The sequence below is a fragment of the Lynx canadensis genome, chromosome B4 (assembly GCF_007474595.2).
Source record: "Lynx canadensis isolate LIC74 chromosome B4, mLynCan4.pri.v2, whole genome shotgun sequence".
In the NCBI taxonomy this organism is placed as follows: domain Eukaryota; kingdom Metazoa; phylum Chordata; class Mammalia; order Carnivora; family Felidae; genus Lynx; species Lynx canadensis.
In genome coordinates this window covers 57,858,767-57,877,811 of record NC_044309.1, presented here as the reverse complement: position 1 = coordinate 57,877,811, position 19,045 = coordinate 57,858,767, and the positions used below count along the sequence as shown (strand labels likewise).

Below are 19,045 nucleotides of genomic sequence, written 5' to 3'. Positions count from 1 at the left end.
ATTTATAGAATGCTCTACAGTTTATAAAAGTCTTAATGAATTATCTTTTTGATGATGCAGCATCGATCTCATTTCCATAGAGTAAAAGTGATCCCCACTATTTCCCAGTTCACATCAGGTTAATAAACACACCAAGCTTCACCTACTTTAGTTCACATTTTTCTTCTTCAGCATCTGCCCAGGAATAGGTGCTAATAAATCGATGTAATGAGGGACGGTGTTCACTCTGCTTTGACCCCAAAATACGCCTAAATAAAGATGATTATAGCCACTTGTCAAATTAAATATATCTGTAGCCATTATCAATTTATAAGTACTATTTTTTGTTGGCATATTCACATTATGCTTCATTATAAAACTTCATGGTTATACACCTATTTTTATAATTATTGTGCATGTACTCTGTGTAAATCAAATGTTACTCTATTACTTATTGCAAACATTTACTTCAGTCAATTATAAAACAGGAGGGTTCCCAAAGGGCAACCATAAAATTACACTTACCAGCTGCTTGACCTCCTACTGAATCGGTCATTTTCCATCCCAGCCACCTTTAAAATTCAGAAATAATTTAAAAAATAATGAAATGTCAATTTAGTGAAGTTTATGTTTTGTTATATGAAAATTAATTTGCTTTTGTCTAAGAACACTTAAGAATTTGCTTACCATTCCTGCATTTCCTATATTTCTGGGCAAAGAGGCAATGGTCACTCTCCGAAGAGAAGATGGCTACCCGAAGGGGGCAAAAAGTACATTTAGAAAATTATCCGCATTTTATCATTGTATATATATTACACTAGTGGATATCCTTGTACCTATACATACCTGCATTTGGTCATTGCTGAGTTAAACAGACACATTTTGTTATGGCCAAATTGCCTTCCAGAAATATTCTACCAATTTATATTCTACCTCCTCCCAACACCCGATGAGTATAATTTTTGCCAGTCAGATACGGCTTTTTGTTTCGGTTTCTAGTAACATTGAACATTTTTTTAATGTTTAATAGTCATGTATATATCTTCTCTGAGAACTATCTGTTCATGATTTTTGCCCATATTATTGATATTTCTGACAGAAATATTTTTCATGGTTAATGCAGCCAAATATGTCTTTTGCTGTAGTGTTTCTTTTATGCCTAGGTTTTCCCCAACTCAAGAGGCGATAAATATGTACCTATTTTCTAGCTTTTTTTTTTTCCCGTGGTTTCACTTTTTCCATTTAACACATTTAAAGATGGGCATATTTTGATAAATTGATATATTTACATATCAGCATTGAGATTTGCAGAGGAAAATGTGATATACTACTATGTGGTTCTTAAAGTTTAAGTATAACTTCAGGAAATAAAAATGTAATATTAAATGTAGGAGATAGACTAAAGAAGCTTAAGGTGAATCCTTTTCTTAAACCACCATTCCTAATTTAATTGTATAGGTTAGTTGAATATTAAAAATATAAAAATTACAGTCCAAGAAACTTGGGTTCTCACCATGGTCCTGCCACTACGTGATCATAACTAATCACTTAACTTATGTGAGAGTGATTTTCCTCATTTGTGAAAGAGATGTGGATGGAATGATTTTAAAGTCTCTTGCTCAAAAAAGTCTGTGAAATCCTGATTTTCAAACTGGCAAAAACTGCTGGTTGACTTTCAAGATCCCATTTTCCCCTTTTCACTTGGTGTAAAAAAACCTCCTTGAGTTTCTAGTTAGGCACAAAGACTCCAGAATTAAAAACGGGTTTTCCAGCCTCATTTTCAACCAAGAAACAAAAGGGAAATGTTATCTGGGATTTCTAGGAATTATCATGAGAGGGAGAGGGAATATCCATTTTTGCTTCTTCCTATTTCTTAGAATGTGACTCCATGAGGAGTTGGTGCCCCTGAACCGATGAAGCCATCCTAGACCTCAAGGTGTTAGCAAAGGGCTGCGGGTGATGAAGCAGTGAAAGGAGACTGAGCCTTTTGGATTTTGTGAAGCTTCTCTACCATTTTGGGACTGCCTCTTTCCAACTCTGGTTTTATATGAAAGAGAAACTATCTGGTTTTCCTCCTGCTTTTGGAGAAACTTAATTGATGTACACATACAGTAAGTATAAAAGCATACATATATACACACATAACTACATAAACACAGACATATGATTTACATGTAAAGCCATGTTTCAAATAATATTTTAAAACCATCTCATCGGTAACATTTGATAGACAATTAGTAATTACCTTGGAGTTTAGAGAAGATGAGCGTCTTTTAATTTGGCAGTCATCTGAAAGGAAAAACACATTTGCACATTTTAGGAATTACATATGCAATTTTTTGCAACAGTCTTAATTCTTTACAAAGAAGAGCAAAAGTCAGAAAATAAGACCCCAGAGACTACTGAGCAATAAAAGTATCTGGTTATTATTTTGTGATTCATAACAATTACCACTTTAATTGATGGAATGCAATCCTCTATGTCACTGCAGATGTCCACAATGCTTACCCAGCACATAGGAGGCGCTAAATAAATGTATGCTGAATAAATGAAACTACAGATAAGAAGATTATCAAATGTGATTACTTTTTCTAGAAAAGGGAACAGATCATTAGAATAATTCTGTTCAGAAAGGTTCACACTATTTAAATTAAAACTTTATATAAACCTTATGTTTTAAGGTATTTTCCATGGTCTCAGATGTCTATTATCCAATCCATCAGCCAGCTTACTATGCCACAGTCATTACTTCTTTGAGAAATACAAAACCATTGTTGATGAAAGTGGCTCATTTAACCTACTGTGTTTTATGTGTGGAGAAAAAGCCAATTCTAACACACCCTAAATAGGAGAACATTAGGTAAACTCGATGGGTTGTATTACATATATTCTTTCATGTCAGCAATCTAATTTAATGAATTTTTTGGTGTCATTACCAAAGAATCCTTCTGGTCTCTCAACCTGTCTTCTAAATAATATCTATAGCATTTGGGCTACATAACAGGAATGAGTTATTCTTCTAACATAACCTTAACCTAAGTTTTTATATCAAAGACATAATAGGAATTTGTAAGAGAATGAAAGAGGAGAATGTTAGAAAAACATAACTGATACTATTAAATTTTTATTACCTTCATCTTCAAGAGGATTAAAAGACCTTTCATTTTGCAGAAGAACCTGTTTCAGTTCTTCTAATTCAGCGTGCTCTTTGGCATACATTCTCTTCAGGTTTTCTACATGCTGAATCATCACTTCAACTGCTTTACTAACTCGGCTTTCCTAGTAGGAAAAAAAAGAATAAATTTACAGTGAAAATACTATTCTTGATATCCAGTTAAAAAAATGGTGATTAGGCACATGCATTTATCTTTACTCCATCCCTAAATTCCCCTAAAGTGACAATAAAGGCATTTTTTTAAAGAAGACATGAGTACACAAAGAAAAATAGAAGAAGATACAATAAAATTTTGAAAGCTTGCTAGTAGAAGGACTAGTGATGGATGTCTAAGACCCGAAAAAGCTGAACTCTAAAAAAAAAAAAAAAAAAAAAAAAAGCAGTAAGCCTGCAAGCAACCTGCACTGCACCACAGAAAGCCATGCAAGCTCAGGATTTAAAGGTGCCTCTGAAATTAAACTTGAAGGTAGATATATAACAGAAGAAATGGTTGAAAATCTGCATAAAAAGTGATTAGATCCACAGATCTCCTTACTCAGACCAGCTGAGCAACTTCCCTTCATCACTTTGCCAAAAGACCACAAAGGTTGAATATTTAGAGAGAGAGAAACAGCCTGTGGATTGGGCAGTCACAGATAGTTGATGGTGAATGAATCATACAGAAAAGAAGAGATTAAGCAAAAGTCTGTGTACATACTAAATAGTGAGATACCTAGCCTGATTTCTCCCTCCAACTTGCAAACACTGGCAGCCAGGCTTATACTCTCAAAGCAGGTGGTTGGAAGGTTTTCCTCTGAGGAATCTAACACAGCAAGATAAAAGTCTTAACATTACTGACATTAAGAATATCCCAATGAGACATCCTAGCTTGTGTGAAGCTCAGAGACAATGAGAACCTCCCCTGCCCAACATACACACAGCTCCCATTCAGCTATATAGTGGATCATCACTAATCAGAGAAAAGCCTCTAACCATGAAAGAGGAAAATCCGCACTAGAAAAGCAAGCTGGAGGAGATCGACTACCCAAAGTCTTTGAAGAAACTAGAAATACCGTCAGAGTTAAGATTAAGGGTTGCATCCATGAAATAAGAACAAGATCTTAAAAAGCTGCATGTTGAAAATAAAGTTTGGGGATTAAAAATATGACAAAAATACATAAGAGAACAGCTTCAAGGTAAGGTTGAGGAAATATCCCCCCAAATGGAGCAAAAACACTAAAAAGTAGAAAAGAGATGAAAAAGGACCTGTTCAGGAGATCCAACAGGCAAAGAACAAGAACTCAAGAAAACATAGGAAAATTCCACAGAATGTAGAAAAAGGAAATAATTTTTTTTAAAAATCTCTAGAACTCAAGAACTTGCCAGCTTATATCCACCCAGGGCCTGTACATGAAAATAAACTCATACCAAAAAAAAAAAAGGACAGTAGGGAGAAGAGTTTATCCTAAAATCTTCTGGAAAGTAAGCAAAGGCATAAACAAAAGCTCAAGAGTCAGAATGGCATCAAACTTTGACAGCAACACCAGAAATTAAGAAGGAAATGAAACAATGCAAGAAAAATTCTAAAGGAAATTATCTCTAACCTAGAATCTATCACCCAGCTAGACTATCAATTAAGTAGGAAAATAAAAACATTTTCAGTTATATAACGTCTCGAAAAGTTTAACTCTCAGGATTTTTTTTTTAAATTGAAGTATAGTTGACATACAATATTGTCATAATTTCAGGTGCATGATATAATGATTTGACAATTATGCATTATGCTTCATTCACCATCATAAGTGTAGTTACCATCTGTCACCATACATTATTACAATTTATTGACTACATTCCCTATGCTGTACTTTTTATCCCTAAGACTAGAGCTTTAATAACTGTAGATTTTTACCCCTTTGTATATTCCTGCCTCCTTTGTTGTAGATTAATTGACCATATATACATGAGGGTTTATTTCTGGGTTCTCTATCCTATTCCACTGATGTATGTGTCTACTTTGGGGTAGTGCCACACTATTTTGACTGCTACAGCTTTGTAGTATATCTTGAAGTCTGGCAGTATGATACCTCTATCTTTGTTCTTCTTTCTGAAGATTGTTTTGGCTATTCAGGGTCTTTTGTGGCTCCTTATAAATTTCAGGATAATTTATTCTAGTTCTGTGAAAAATGCTGGTGGTATTTTGAAAGGAATTGCATTGAATCTATTGATTGCTTGAGGTAATATGGACATTTTAACAATATCAATTCTTTCAATCCATAAGCATGGACTGTCTTTCCATTTGTGTCACCTTCAATTTCTTTGTTTTATAGTCTTCAGAGTACAGGTCTTTCACTTCCTTGGTTAAATTTATTTCTAGATATATTATTATTATTGGTGCAATTGTAATGGGATTGTTTTCTCAATTTCTCTTTCTGCTACTTCATTTTCAGTGTATAGAAATACAAACAATTTCTGTATATTGGGTTCGTATCCTGCAACTTTACTGAAATTAATTATTAGTTCTAATAGTTTTTTGGTGGAGTCTTTAGGGTTTTCTAGATATAGTATCATGTCATCTGCAAATAGTGAGTTTTACTTCTTCCTTACCAATTTAGATGCCTTTTATTTATTTTTCTTGCTAATTTCTGTGACCAGGACTTCCAGTACAATGTTGAAGTGGTGAGACTGGACATCCTGGTCTTATTCCTGATCTGAGAAGAAAATATTCCAGCTGTGTATGATGTTAGCTGTGGGTTTTTCATATATGACCTTTTTTATTTTGAGGTATGTCCCCTCTAAATCCCCTTTGTTGAGTTTTTATCATGAATGGATGTTGAATTTTGTCAGATGCTTTTTCTGCAGCTATTTAGATGATCATATGGTTTTTAACCTTCATTTTGTGAATCTGATGTATTTGCACATATCGAGTCATTCTTGAATACCTGGAGCAAATCCCACTTGAATGTGGGGAATGATTCTTTTAGTGTATTACTGGATTTGGTTTCTAATATTTGTTGAGGATTTCTGCAATTATGTTCATCAGGGATATTGACCTGTAGTTTTCCTTTTTTGTAGTGTCTTTGGTTTTGGTATCCAGGTAATGGTGATATTCACAGAATGAATTCATAGAGTTCATAGAATGAATTTGAAAGCTTTCCTTTCTCTTCTATTTTTTGGAATAATTTGAGGAAGATAGGTACTACCTATTCTTTAAATGTTTGGTAAGAATTCACCTGCAAAACTATCTGATCCTAAACTTTTTTTTGTTGACAGTTTTTTGATTACTGATTCATTACTAGTAATCCTGTTCAGATTTTCTATGTCTTCTTTATTCAGTTTTGGAAATTGTATGTTTCTAGGAATTTATCCATTTCTCCTATGTTGTTATATTTGTTGATATATAATATTTTATAGTAGTCTCTTATAATTCTTTGTATTTCTGTGATATCAGTCATTATTTTTTCTCTTTCCTGATTTTTTTTTTAATTTTTTTTTTTAATTTTTTTTTTCAACGTTTATTTATTTTTGGGACAGAGAGAGACAGAGCATGAACGGGGGAGGGGCAGAGAGAGAGGGAGACACAGAATTGGAAACAGGCTCCAGGCTCTGAGCCATCAGCCCAGCACCCGACGCGGGGCTCGAACTCACGGACCGCGAGATCGTGACCTGGCTGAAGTCGGACGCTTAACCGACTGCACCACCCAGGCGCCCCTCTCTTTCCTGATTTTGAGTTCTCTTTTTATTAATGAGTCTAGCTAAAGGCTTACCAATTTTCTTTATCTTTTTAAGAAAACAGCTCTTGTTTTCATTGATTTTTTTTTTTTTTTGGCCTCTATTTCATTTATTTCTGGTCTGAGCTTTATTGTTTCCTTCCTTCTACTAACTTTGGGCTTTGTTCTTTTTCTAGTTCCTTTACGTGTAAGGTAAGATTCTTTGAAATTTTTTTGTGGTTCTTGAGGTAAGCTTGTATCATTATAAAATTTCCTCTTAGATCTGCTTTTTCTGCATCCCAAAGATTTTAGACCACTGTATTTTCATTTTCATTTGTGTTTATGACTTCCCCTTTGATTTCTTTGTTGGCCCATTGGTTGGTTAGTAGCATATTGTTTAGCTTCCTAGTGTCTGTGTCTTTTCAAGTTTTTTTTTTCTTAAAATTGATTTCTAGTTTCACACTGTTGTGGTTGGAAAAGATGCTTGGTTTCAATCTTATTTATTGAGATTTTGTTTTTGGCCTAACATGTGATCTAACCTCGAGAATTTTCCACGTGCACTTGAGAAGAATGTGCATTCTGCTAGTTTGGGATGGAACGTTCTGTATATGTCCATTAAGTTCGTCTGGTCTTACTGTGTCATTCAAAGCCACTGTTTCCTTATTGATTTTCTGAATGGATGATCTATCTATTCATCGATGTAAGTGATGTATTAAAGTGACCTCCTATTACTGTATTACTGTCAATTTCTCCCTTTATGTCTATTGATATTCGCTTTATGTATTTAGATGCTTCTATGTTGAGTGCATAGATATTTACTATTTTATATCCTTTTGTTGGACTGATCCCATTATCATTATGACCTTCTTTGTCTCTTGTTACAGTCTGTTTAAAATTCTATTTTGTCTGATATAATATTGCTACTCCAGATCTTTTCATTTTTATTTGCACGAAATATTTTTCCATCCCTTTACTTTCAGTCTATATGTGTCTTTAGCTCTGAAGTGAGTCTCTTGTAGGCAGCATATAGACAGGTATTGTCCTTTTATTCATTCAGTCACCCTATGTCTTTTGACTAAAGCATTTAAAGTAATCATTGCTACATATGTACTCATTGCCATTTTGTTATTTATTTATTTATTTTTTTGTAGTTCTCTCTTCCTTTCTTCTTCTCTTGCTCTCTTCCACTGTGATTGATGATTTTCCAAGTGTTATGCTTGGATTCATTTCTCTTTGTTTTTGTGTATCTATCATAGGTTTTTGGTTTGTGGTTACCATTAAAATTTGTATCTAACATCCTAAGTATATAGGAGTCTATATTAAGTTGATAGTCACTAATTTTGAACACATTCTAAACAAACTACATTTTTACTCCCATATTTGGTGAGCAGAAAGGAGACCAGTCTGGCTGGAGTGCAATAATTCAGGAAGATAAACTTAGGAAATTAATTTCAAGATGTAAGAGGGTAGGGGAATCATGTAGATTTTTTTAAGCCATCATAAGGATTTTGGTTTTTATTCTGAAAAAAACTGAGGAGCCACTGGAGGACTTTGAACCAAAAAGAAACATGATCTGGCTTAAGTTTTGAAAGTATTACTCTGGCTGCTTTATGGAGAACAGATTATGTTGCGGGGAGTATTTGGTTTGAATGTGAAGAGGCAGACCGTTTAGAAAAATATTATATTAATCTCTAAAACATAGAATGGTAGCTTAGATCAAGGTGGTAGCAGTGGAGAAAGAAACATGTGGTTGAATTCTGGATATATTCTGATGGTAAATAGGATTTTCTGTAGCGTTAGAGGTAGAGTGTGAGAGAAAGGTGTTGAGAATTGCTCCCAAGGATTTTCAATATGATAATCTGGAAGGGAAGTTACCCTTGACTGAGATAAGGAGATTATGAGTAAAACCGGTTTTGGAGAGACCATGGGCAGTTTATTTTAATATATGTTTGAATTGTTTGTCAAATAATATATATATGTTGTTTGAATTGTCTGTCAAACATCCAAGTGGAAATGCTGCATCTGTAGTTAGTATATTCTAGTCTGGAACTCACAGCAATGGCTTAGGATAAGCATGTGAATTTTGGAGTCATCAGCTGACTACATAAGATGGTATGGGGATTGAAGAAGATGAACATTACATGTACAAGGATGGAGCCCTGGGCCCCACTGATGAGGCCTGGGAGAATGGTGGGACCCACACAGGAGCCTGGAAGGGAGTGACCCATGATGTAGAGAGAAAAACACAGAAGAATGTGGTACCTAGAAGCCTAGTGAGGAGAGTATTTCCAGGAGGAGAAAGAGCTCAGCCATGCTGAATATAGCAGATAGGTTAAGGAAAATAGGTAGGTTAAGGCCAATTAGAGCAGATTTCAGTGAGAATGGGAGGGGACAAATTAGAGACCATGAGTACTGTTGAATTCTGTTGAGGAAATTTGCTGGAAATGGGAGCAGAGAAACAGGGTGGTAGTCAAAGAAGAAAGGGTCGAAGATTATTTTATTTGTTTTTGTGTTTTTTTCCATCTTAAAGACACTATATATGTGTTCTCATGAGAATGATTCAATACAGTGGGGAAAGTTGAAGATTTTTGAAGGAAAATAGGGAGAATCAGACCCCAAGACTCTGAGTAAATTAGGAGGATGGATTCTGGTATACAGTTGAGATGGTTAGCCTTAGACAGGATTAGAAACAACTCATGTTTTGTACTGTGAAGGAAGGCAAAGCATGAGGGTTGAGATGTTACTAGGTTTGGAACTTGTGGCAGTTCCCTTCCAAATGACTCCAAGTTCTCCCTGAGGCAGGAAGCAAAGTCGTTATTTGATAGAGAAGATAGGGAAGGACAAGATGAAGATTTGAGGAGAAAGGAGAAAGTGTGAAATTGATATTTGGAACAGATGATTTAGATGACTGTCCCTGGATAATGCTATTATGAGAGGGTATTTTTTTTTACATTTTTATTTGCATATTCCATTTTCCATTTTTTCCGTATTAAATACGTAAATCTTGTACAACACAGAAGTATTTTTAAAAACTTCTTCCTAGAACTGTAATCCATAATCTCAGGGGAAATAGTAATTTTTAGTAGTTTCATCATAGCAAAAGAAACGGAGACAGATTACCTGATTAATGGCTCCAAGCATCTCAGCCCTACTGGCCACTCGTGCCGTGCACTGGCTAAGGAAAGTAATACTCTTCTCCAGCTTCTTAACAATTTCCTGGGCATGGTTGTCATCTTCACAAAGTGGTGTTAAAGACTGCACAGAAAGTAAAGTATTAAAACATATCCAACCCAAGTATTCAGCCAATGATTCTAACACTATGTTGTAAACACAAATGACAGTCACATCTCACTTATGTTGGTGGAAAGTGAAAAGAAGCAGCAAAGACCAATAATGAATGGTATTGAAATATTAATATCATTGTTGGCTATCAAACAAACTATGCAGATGTTCACAAAACTTTTTATATCTAGTATTGATCTCTTCCTTCTTTACTTCCTGAATTTGCCATTCTTTTGTGCACATTTCTACCTACCACTTTTCCACTTAACAGAATAGGATATACTTAACTGGTAATGGTAGAGAAATTGTGCTTATGAATGAGTTGAGTGTATTGTATAAGGAGCATGGTTTGAACTTTTAAGAAAAGTAGTGAAATATACTACATTTAGATATGGTTCTGACTTACATACTTCCTCTTGTATTGATTACAAAGCATTATTGGGCAGGTTAGATGGGTATGCCTGCACTGCCTCATGAATATTTCTTTCAAACCTGTGCCCTTTCCTGATGGAAGACCATCCATTTCACTAGGGTAGAGACAGAATTAAGCGGACAGATTTGGAAACAAACAAGCGACTGCTTATTAGCTGTGTTTCCATGAGTGAATTTCTAAGACTTGCCCAAATCTAAAACACCATAAATTTTGTATATCATTAAAAAAGGAAAAGTTGTGTCAATAAAATTATAAGGCATCACTGACTATATATTGCATTGTAATCCTAAAAATATTATGTAAACATTTCTGTTTGCTCTTTCTTCATCTGCCAGATGGAGACAACTATGGGAATTCCTTTCCAGGAATACCGGGACATGAGTGGTAATATATGCAAATTGCTTTTCACACAGTAGATGCTAAATAAATGTCAGCCACTTCTGAAACAGAAACAAATGTGTGAGTTGCAGCTGGAGAGTTGCTAACCAACTGTAGTGGCCATTGTCAAACACATAGTTTCCTATTGTAGTTTAAATAACCACATTCAATTGGGAAAGGAAGAGCAGATGTTAGTTGTCAGCCAAACAAAATATGGTTTTACCAAAATTGAATCATGAAGAAATAGAAATTTTGAATAGAACAATAGCTAGTACAGAGATTGAAGCAAAACTCCCCCAACAAAGTCCAATAATGGTTGGCTTCATTGGAGAATTCTACAAAACATGGAAAGAAGATTAAAACCTTTTTTTCTACAACAAGTATTGGCAAGGATGTGGAGAAAAAGGAACCCTCATGCACTACTGGTGGGAATGCAAACTACTACAGCCACTATGCAAAACAGTATGGAGGCTCCTCAAAAAATTAAAAATATAACTACCCTACAACCTAAAATTGCATTACTGGGTATTTATCCCAAAAATACAAACACACTAATTTCGAATTAGGATCCATGCGCCCCTATGTTTATTGCAGCATTTACAGTAGCCAAACTATAAAAGCAGCCCAAGTGTCCAATGATAGATGAATGGATAAAGAAGATGTGCTATGTATATTCTATGGAATATTATTCAGCCATAAAAGATGAAATCTTATTTGCAACAACATGGATAGAGCTAGAGAGTATAATGCTAAGTGAAATAAGTCAGTCAGAGAAAGACAAATACCATATGATCTCACCCATATGTAGAATTTAAGAAACAAAATAAATAAGCAAAGGAAAAAGAAGAGACAGAGAGAGAAACTGTTAACAAACTTATGGTTACTAAAAGGGAGGTGGGTAGGGGGATGAGTGAAATAAATGATGGGGAGTCAAATACACTTATTATTAAAAAAAAAAAAGAACTTTAAGCAAACCCAGGGCTGTACTTGTGGATTAATTGAGCATATATAATTTACCACTGCAGTTTACATAACTGTATTTTTCTCATTCTGGTAAATAGGCATTTCCAGCTTCAGGAGAAAAATTAGAACATTTCTGCACAATAAAATAAGCCATCAGCCTATTCAACTATTATCAGTAAAAAAGTCTCGGTTCATACCACCACTGCTTAGTTTTGAAGTTGTAATGTTTCCAAGTTTAATTCAACTTTTCACCATTTACATCTATTTCTTTTTGTTCACATTTATTGCGTTGATTTTTTCCCTGTAATCAATTCCCTGTATTTTTTTCCTTGTAAACAATACTATTTTCTTATTCTAGTTTGATGCTACATCAAATGATATGAATGATTCAGAGAATGCCAATCTAGGAAAATATTTTCACTGTACTTAGGTAGACAGGGCCAAGAGCAAAAGATGGTGATGGAAACACATCAGGGTTTGAATGGTTTGTCACATGTTATTACTCATGGGCTTTTGGATAAATTAGCCATTAATACTAAGTGACTGTTTCTCATCTACAAAATGGGAATAATAATACCTATTCCACATGTGGTCGTGTTACATTTTATAACGAATGTAAAAAGCCTAATTTAGACCTGGGCAGGTGGTAGGGGTTCAATAAACAATATGTATTTTTTATGTTTTCTTATTAAAACAAAGTTTTAAATTGCTAGTAGTTCAAAGGATTTGTTTCTATATGGGAGTTCATTTAGTTCTTAGTAATAGGCTATAAAATATTTAGAAACACTGGTTATTTGTCTCATTATGGCTTCATGGCAAATTTATTCAAATTTTTATATAGGTAGATAACCTGGGGGCATGTCAAGTGTGTTCAACTTGCTTGTGTCTTAATGCCTATATCAGAGTTTTGTTTGTTTTAAGCCAAAAAAGGCCCTTGTGGGAAATGAGAAGTTAATAAAACTGTTCATAAAATAAGTACAATAAATCTTAAAAAAAAATAAACAATCCCTCTAAAAGTCTTCCAAAAACCTGAAGAGGAGCAAACATTTCCAGGCTCATTCTTTGAGGCCCACTATTACTCTAATATCAAAGCCAAAGACCACAAGAAAATTACAGACTACTGGCCTTTATGAATGTTGATGTAAAAATCCTCAACAAAATACTAGCAAACCAATTTCAATAGCATATTAAAAGTATTATAAACCATGACCAAGTGAGATTTATTCATTTAATGCAAGGATGGTTCAGCATATGAAAATCAATCTGGTGTGATACACCACATTAACAGATTAAAGGATAAAAACCCACATGACCATCTAAATTGATGCAGAAAAGCATTTGACAGGATTCAACACCCTTGATAAAAATATTCAGAAAACTAGAAATAGACAAAAAACTATGTCAACATAATAAAGGTCATATATAACAAGCCCACAGCTAACATCATACACAATGGTGAAAGGATCAAAGTTTTCCTCTAAGATATGGAACAAGGCAAGGATGTGCACACCCTACCACTTCTATGCAACCTAGTACTGGAAGTCCTAGTCAGAGCAGTTAGGCAAGTAATACATTAGAAATCCACACTGGAAAGGAAGAAGTAAATTAATCTCTGTTCATATATGACATGATCTTATATATAGAAACCCCTAGATTGTTATAACTAATAAACAAATTCGAAAAGATACAGGATACAAAATCAACGTACAAAAATCAATGGCATTCACATACACTAATGATGAACCCAAAAAGAAAATTAAGAAAATTCCACTTATAATACCATCATAAAAAATAAAGTACTTATGAATAAACCTAACAAAGGAGGTAAAGACTTGTACTCTAAAAACTATAAACATTGCTGAAATTAAAGAAGACACAAATAAAAGGAAAGACATCCTGTGTTCATGGATTGGAAGACGATTTTCTTAAGATGTCCATTCTACTGAAATCTGCCTACAGATTCAATGCAATCCCTATCAAAATCCCAGTGGTGTTTTTTTTTTTTTTTTTGCATAAATAGAAAAATTCATCCTAAAACTGATATGGAATCTCAAAGGACCCCTAATAGCCAAAACAATTTTGAAAAAGAAAGAGTTGAAGGACTGACACTTTCTGATTTCAAAACATACTACAAAGCTATAATACGGTACTGGAATAAAGACAAAAAACAACAAGGATGCCAAGACCCAGTGGAAAAACTGGATATCTTTTCATGGAGGTCATCAAGAAGATATGACCACCAGTTGATCTATCAGCTGGATCCAGGTAATCAGAGGTTATTCACCCCCTCTCCTGTCCTTGAAATATGGCTTCCCCATTCTGAGAAGCTGCCCCAAGAACACTGCCTTGAAATAATGATGTAGTGCTGAGATCATTTGGATGGTATATACAACAACCCAGTAAAGCCTCTATATAAACTTAATAGATTTGGTGGGTGGCTGCAGAGATCTACTTGTCTTGTAGCCACCAAAGACAAGCGCATATGTAAATTCCTTTGCTTATTAAACCTTCCATCTACCAACTTGGAGTGACCTGCCTTTTCCTTCAGTTTCTCCCTGCCCTCTGAATATGAGGGCTAGTTTCAGATTATATCCATGAAGCTCCTGAGGATCTTGCAAACCAACAATATCCATATCCGTACCCATATCGATGTCCACATTGAATATCCATATCAAAAAAAGTGAAATTGGACTCTTATCTTACACTATATACAAAAGTAAACTCAAAATGGATTGAATAGGGGCACCTGAGTGGCTCAGTTGGTTAAGCATCAGACTCTTGATTTTGGCTCAGGTCACGATCTCACAGTTTGTGGGATCAAGCTCTGCATTGGGTTCTGTGCTGACGTTGTGGAGCCTGCCTGGGATTCTCTCTCTTCTTCTCTCTCTGCCTCTCCCCTGATCATGTTCATATTCATATTCTCTCTCTCTCTCTCTCTCTCTCTCTCTCTCTCTCTCTCTCTCTCTCCCTCCCTCCCTCTCTCAAAATAAATAAATAAATAAATAAACAAACAAACAATAAAAAAAAAATGGATTAAAGGGGCACCTGGGTGGCTCAGTAGGCTAAGCCCCGACTTCAGCTCAGGTCATGATCTCATGGTTTGTGAGTTCGAGCCCCACATTGGGCTCTGTGCTGATGGTGTGGAGCCAGCTTAGAATTCTTTCTCTCTGCCTCTCTCTCTGCCCCTTCTGGGCTCGTTCTCTCTCTCTCTCTCTCTCTCTCTCTCTCAACATAAACTAAAAAAAATGCATTAAAGATTTAAATTTAAGACCCAAAACTATGTAACTTCAGAAGAAAACATAGGGGAGAATCTTCTTGACATTGGATTTGACAATGATTTCTTGGATATGACACCAAAAGCACAAGCAACAAAAGCAAAAATAGACAAATAGTGCTATATCAAGTTTAAACACTTCTGTGCATCAAAGAACATAATCAACAAAATGAAAAGGAAACCTATGGAGTAGGAGAAAAAAAAAACATACATCTTATTACAAAATTGTCAAAGGACTTGAATAGACATTTTTCCAGAGATGGTATGCAAATGGCCAACAAAGAGATGTATGAAAAGATGCTCAATAATACAAACCATCAGAGAAATGCAAAGCAAACCACAATAAGATTGCATCTTGCACCCATTAGTATGGCTACTATCGGAAAAGCAGAAAATACCATGTTGGCCCTCATGTGGAGAAATTGGAACCCTGGTGCACTATTAATAGGATTGTGAAATGGTGCAACCACTAAGCAAAACAATATGATGGTTCCTCACAAACTTAAAAATGGAACTCCTATTCCCACTCTGGGTAGATTTCTAAAAGAACTGAAAGCAGGGTGCCAAAGAGATATTTGCACACCCATGTTGATAGCAGCAATATTCACACTAGCCAAAGATGGAAGCAACTCAAATGTCTATTGATAAATGAATGGGCAAACAAAATGCAGGATACACATGTAATGGAATATTTATTCAGCCTTAAAAAGGAAGGAAATCCTGTCGCAAGCTAAAACATGGATAAAGTTTGAAAACATTATACTAAGTGAAATAAGCCAGATACAAGAAGACAAACACTATATGATTTTACTCATATGAGGTATCTGAGGTAGTCAAATTCATAGAAACAGAAAGTAAAATGGTGGTTACCAGGGGCTGAGAGGAGGGGAAAAGCGGGGTTGTTTAATGGGTACAGAGTTTCAGTATGCAAGATGGGAAAGTTCTGGAGATCTGCTTTGCAACCGTGTGACATACTTAACACTACTGAACTGTATACTTAAAATGGTTGATATGGCAATTTTGATGTTATGTTTTTTTACTACAATAAAAAAAACAGAATATGGTTTCTAAATTTTTATTTTTCTTTTTCCAAAAATAACCTTCTTAATTTTCCAACCCATCTCTATACTTATGGTTATTTCACAAAACGGAAAAATAGTAGTAGTTGTTACCTATCTACCTACACAGGGCTTGCCCATCATCTGACAAGACTAAAATCAGTCACCATTCTTTTTTTCAGTTAATTAAATGGAAATAGACTTTTGATTCTCTTCCTTGAAGCTTAAAATTGATATTATCTCCTATTGCTCAGTTTCCTGCATGATGACTCTTCTGCCTGAAACCTATGTGAACATTTGGAGAGAAGGCAGGTGACCCACAATGATTTTAAGAGACATTTTTTTTTTTTATTGCTCATACTCTATTAGCAATCTTTTATTTTAGCCTGATCCTGAATTCTTACTTCCTCTAATTCACATCTGAGTCAGGCAGGGGTTGGTGCCTGGTATTGGTTTTAGTCATAAAAGTAAACTCCTATGTAATTTTGAAAACATTATTAACACTATGACCAGATGTGTAGTCCCCAAATGTTAGGGTTCTCACCTCTAACAGCTTTAAACAGTTAGTGATTTCTTTCTTCAAATTTTCTTCTGCCAAGTCTCGTGATCTTTCTTCAAGCTTTACTCTTTTCTCCAAGGTGAACCAGTCACACTTAAATCCCAAAGATAATCTGAGAAATTCAGCCTATTGTCAAAATAATGTGAAGGTGAGGGGAGAAAATTGGTTGTAGTGAAATATTTCAACTTAATACTGGATTATGCTGAGTCATTACTTTCTCCTCCCAGCAACATAATGCTGGCATACATCGGCTTTACCTGCACTTAGTCACTGCCAAGGTAACCAGACACCAAATGTATGACAGCTTGTCATAGACTGTATGAAGTGACAATAGGCAAGGGAGTCAGAAACATTTTTTTTTAACTTAAAGGGACAAAACTCACCTCCACCTCCTTCTCATTAGCAGAAGTGCTGTAGGATAAGAAAAAAAAAAAAGTGTTCAAACGTAATCCAATAGAGAAGCAAAAAATGTGAGCATGCCATATGAAGAACTTACTTGTCACTTTGTTTAAAGTTAACCGATTTCACGGTGGTTACAGGGAGAGAGGAAACAGCAGCAACTATTAAAAGACAATAAAATATTATTGGGTTATAAAGGCTTAGTGGAAGACACAATCAAACGTCCCCTCTCCACTACAGGCATTTCATTGACGTATAGCTGAAATAACAGCCAGCTAATAAGGCAGTTTCTTAAATATAAGATAATGTTATGTTATGCTATTGGGATCACAATGACATTAAAATCATTGGCTCACACATCACCGTGTGAATAGTCTGAAACCTGAAGAGGTCTCAGAGTCCAATTGCTCTCTTTGCATTTGAATGTTTGACTCGATCCCATGGCTAAATGCACACCTTCCTCTGGTACCTTGGTCCTTCTTCAGATCAAGGCTTTAACAGCAGCAGGAGTAGTCGTTGAAGTAATAGTAGTGGTATAATAGCATAATAATAATAATAACAACAACAGCAACAATAAAATGGTATCAACCATTTGTCACAAGTTTACTATGTGCCAGTCCCAAAACAACGCTCTTTACATATAATGATACTCTTCATGACAACTTCGCAAAAAGGATATATTAGTTATGAAGAGTATTAGAGATGGAAAAAACCTGGTTTAAGTTCCAGCTTTCACCTTTATAGCTCTGTGACCTGGAACAAGTCACAACTTCATCAAACGTGTATAAAGTAAGGATGATATTATTTTACTTTTTTTTCTTTTTTTTTTTTAGTAGACTCTAGGCATGCCCAGTACAGAGCCCAACACAAGGCTTGAACTCATGACCCTGAGATCAAGACCTAAGCTGAGATCAAGAGCCAGATGCTTGGGGTGCCTGGGTGGCTCAGTTGGTTAAGTGTCCGACTTTGGCTCAGGTCATGATCTCACAGTTCATGGATTCAAGCCCTGTGTTGGGCTCTGTACTGATAGCTCAGAGCCTGGGGCCTGTTTCAGATTCTGTGTCTCCCTCTTTCTGCCCCTCTGCTGCTTGCTTTCTCTCTCTCTCTCTCTCTCTCTCTCTCTCTCTCTCTCTCTCTCATGAATGAATGAATAAATGAATGAATGAATAAATAAAACGTTGAAAAAAAACTTTAAAAAAAGTCAGAAGATTAACCAACTGAGCCACCCAGGTGCCCTTATTTTTCTATAGTAGCTTTTATGAGAACTTTGCCAAGCGTTTTCCACCTGTTTTATACCAAACTTATTCAATCCTCAGAGCAAACCTGTGGTAGGTACTGTACCATCCAAAGTCTACAGGCTAGGAAACTGAATTGCAATTTACCTATCTAATACAAGTGCATATTTGGGGGAACTAAATAAAACTCTGCACATGAATTCTCAATAAAGATTAATTTTTTTTCTCATCATTTCCATTTTACAGATGAGGAAATTGACACTCAGGTTAAATATTCTTCCAAATCTGCTAGTCAGAGAATGACCCAGTGTAGAGTCTGCTTGACTTCAAAGCTTCAAATCTATCCTAATGGAGGTGAAAGGGGGAGCAAAGCATATTAGCACTTATTTTTAAATACTTAGTCTTATTCACTGTTGGATGGGATAATAAAAAAAATCTCAAAGTGGAGCTTAGAATTCACTACCAACACTGGCATGGTTCTTTGTTCACAATAGTGTAGAAGCTATTACAAGTCCTCTGGAGCTTAATAGTTAATGTAACATAAATGTGGCTTTACAAAAATGATACAAAATGAAGCAAGAGTCAGTTTTATTGGCTGATTTTATCTAGAGATGCAGAATTATA

At 35.3% G+C, this 19,045-nt stretch overlaps 1 protein-coding gene across 3 annotated transcripts in view; it reads right to left on the bottom strand.

Moving 5' to 3' along the window:
* Window positions 1-19,045, bottom strand: part of IRAG2 (inositol 1,4,5-triphosphate receptor associated 2) — a 51,943-nt gene that overhangs the window by 3,145 nt on the left and 29,753 nt on the right. For all 3 annotated transcript variants that reach the window (XM_030321955.1, XM_030321956.1, XM_030321957.1), the window contains 9 exons: window positions 17,284-17,347; window positions 17,171-17,198; window positions 16,773-16,913; window positions 9,961-10,095; window positions 3,111-3,258; window positions 2,225-2,268; window positions 667-729; window positions 505-551; window positions 147-248 (listed from right to left, as the gene is read on the bottom strand). In XM_030321955.1, the coding sequence (XP_030177815.1) occupies window positions 147-248; window positions 505-551; window positions 667-729; window positions 2,225-2,268; window positions 3,111-3,258; window positions 9,961-10,095; window positions 16,773-16,913; window positions 17,171-17,198; window positions 17,284-17,347 (772 nt within the window). The remainder of the gene's footprint in view (window positions 1-146; window positions 249-504; window positions 552-666; window positions 730-2,224; window positions 2,269-3,110; window positions 3,259-9,960; window positions 10,096-16,772; window positions 16,914-17,170; window positions 17,199-17,283; window positions 17,348-19,045) is intronic.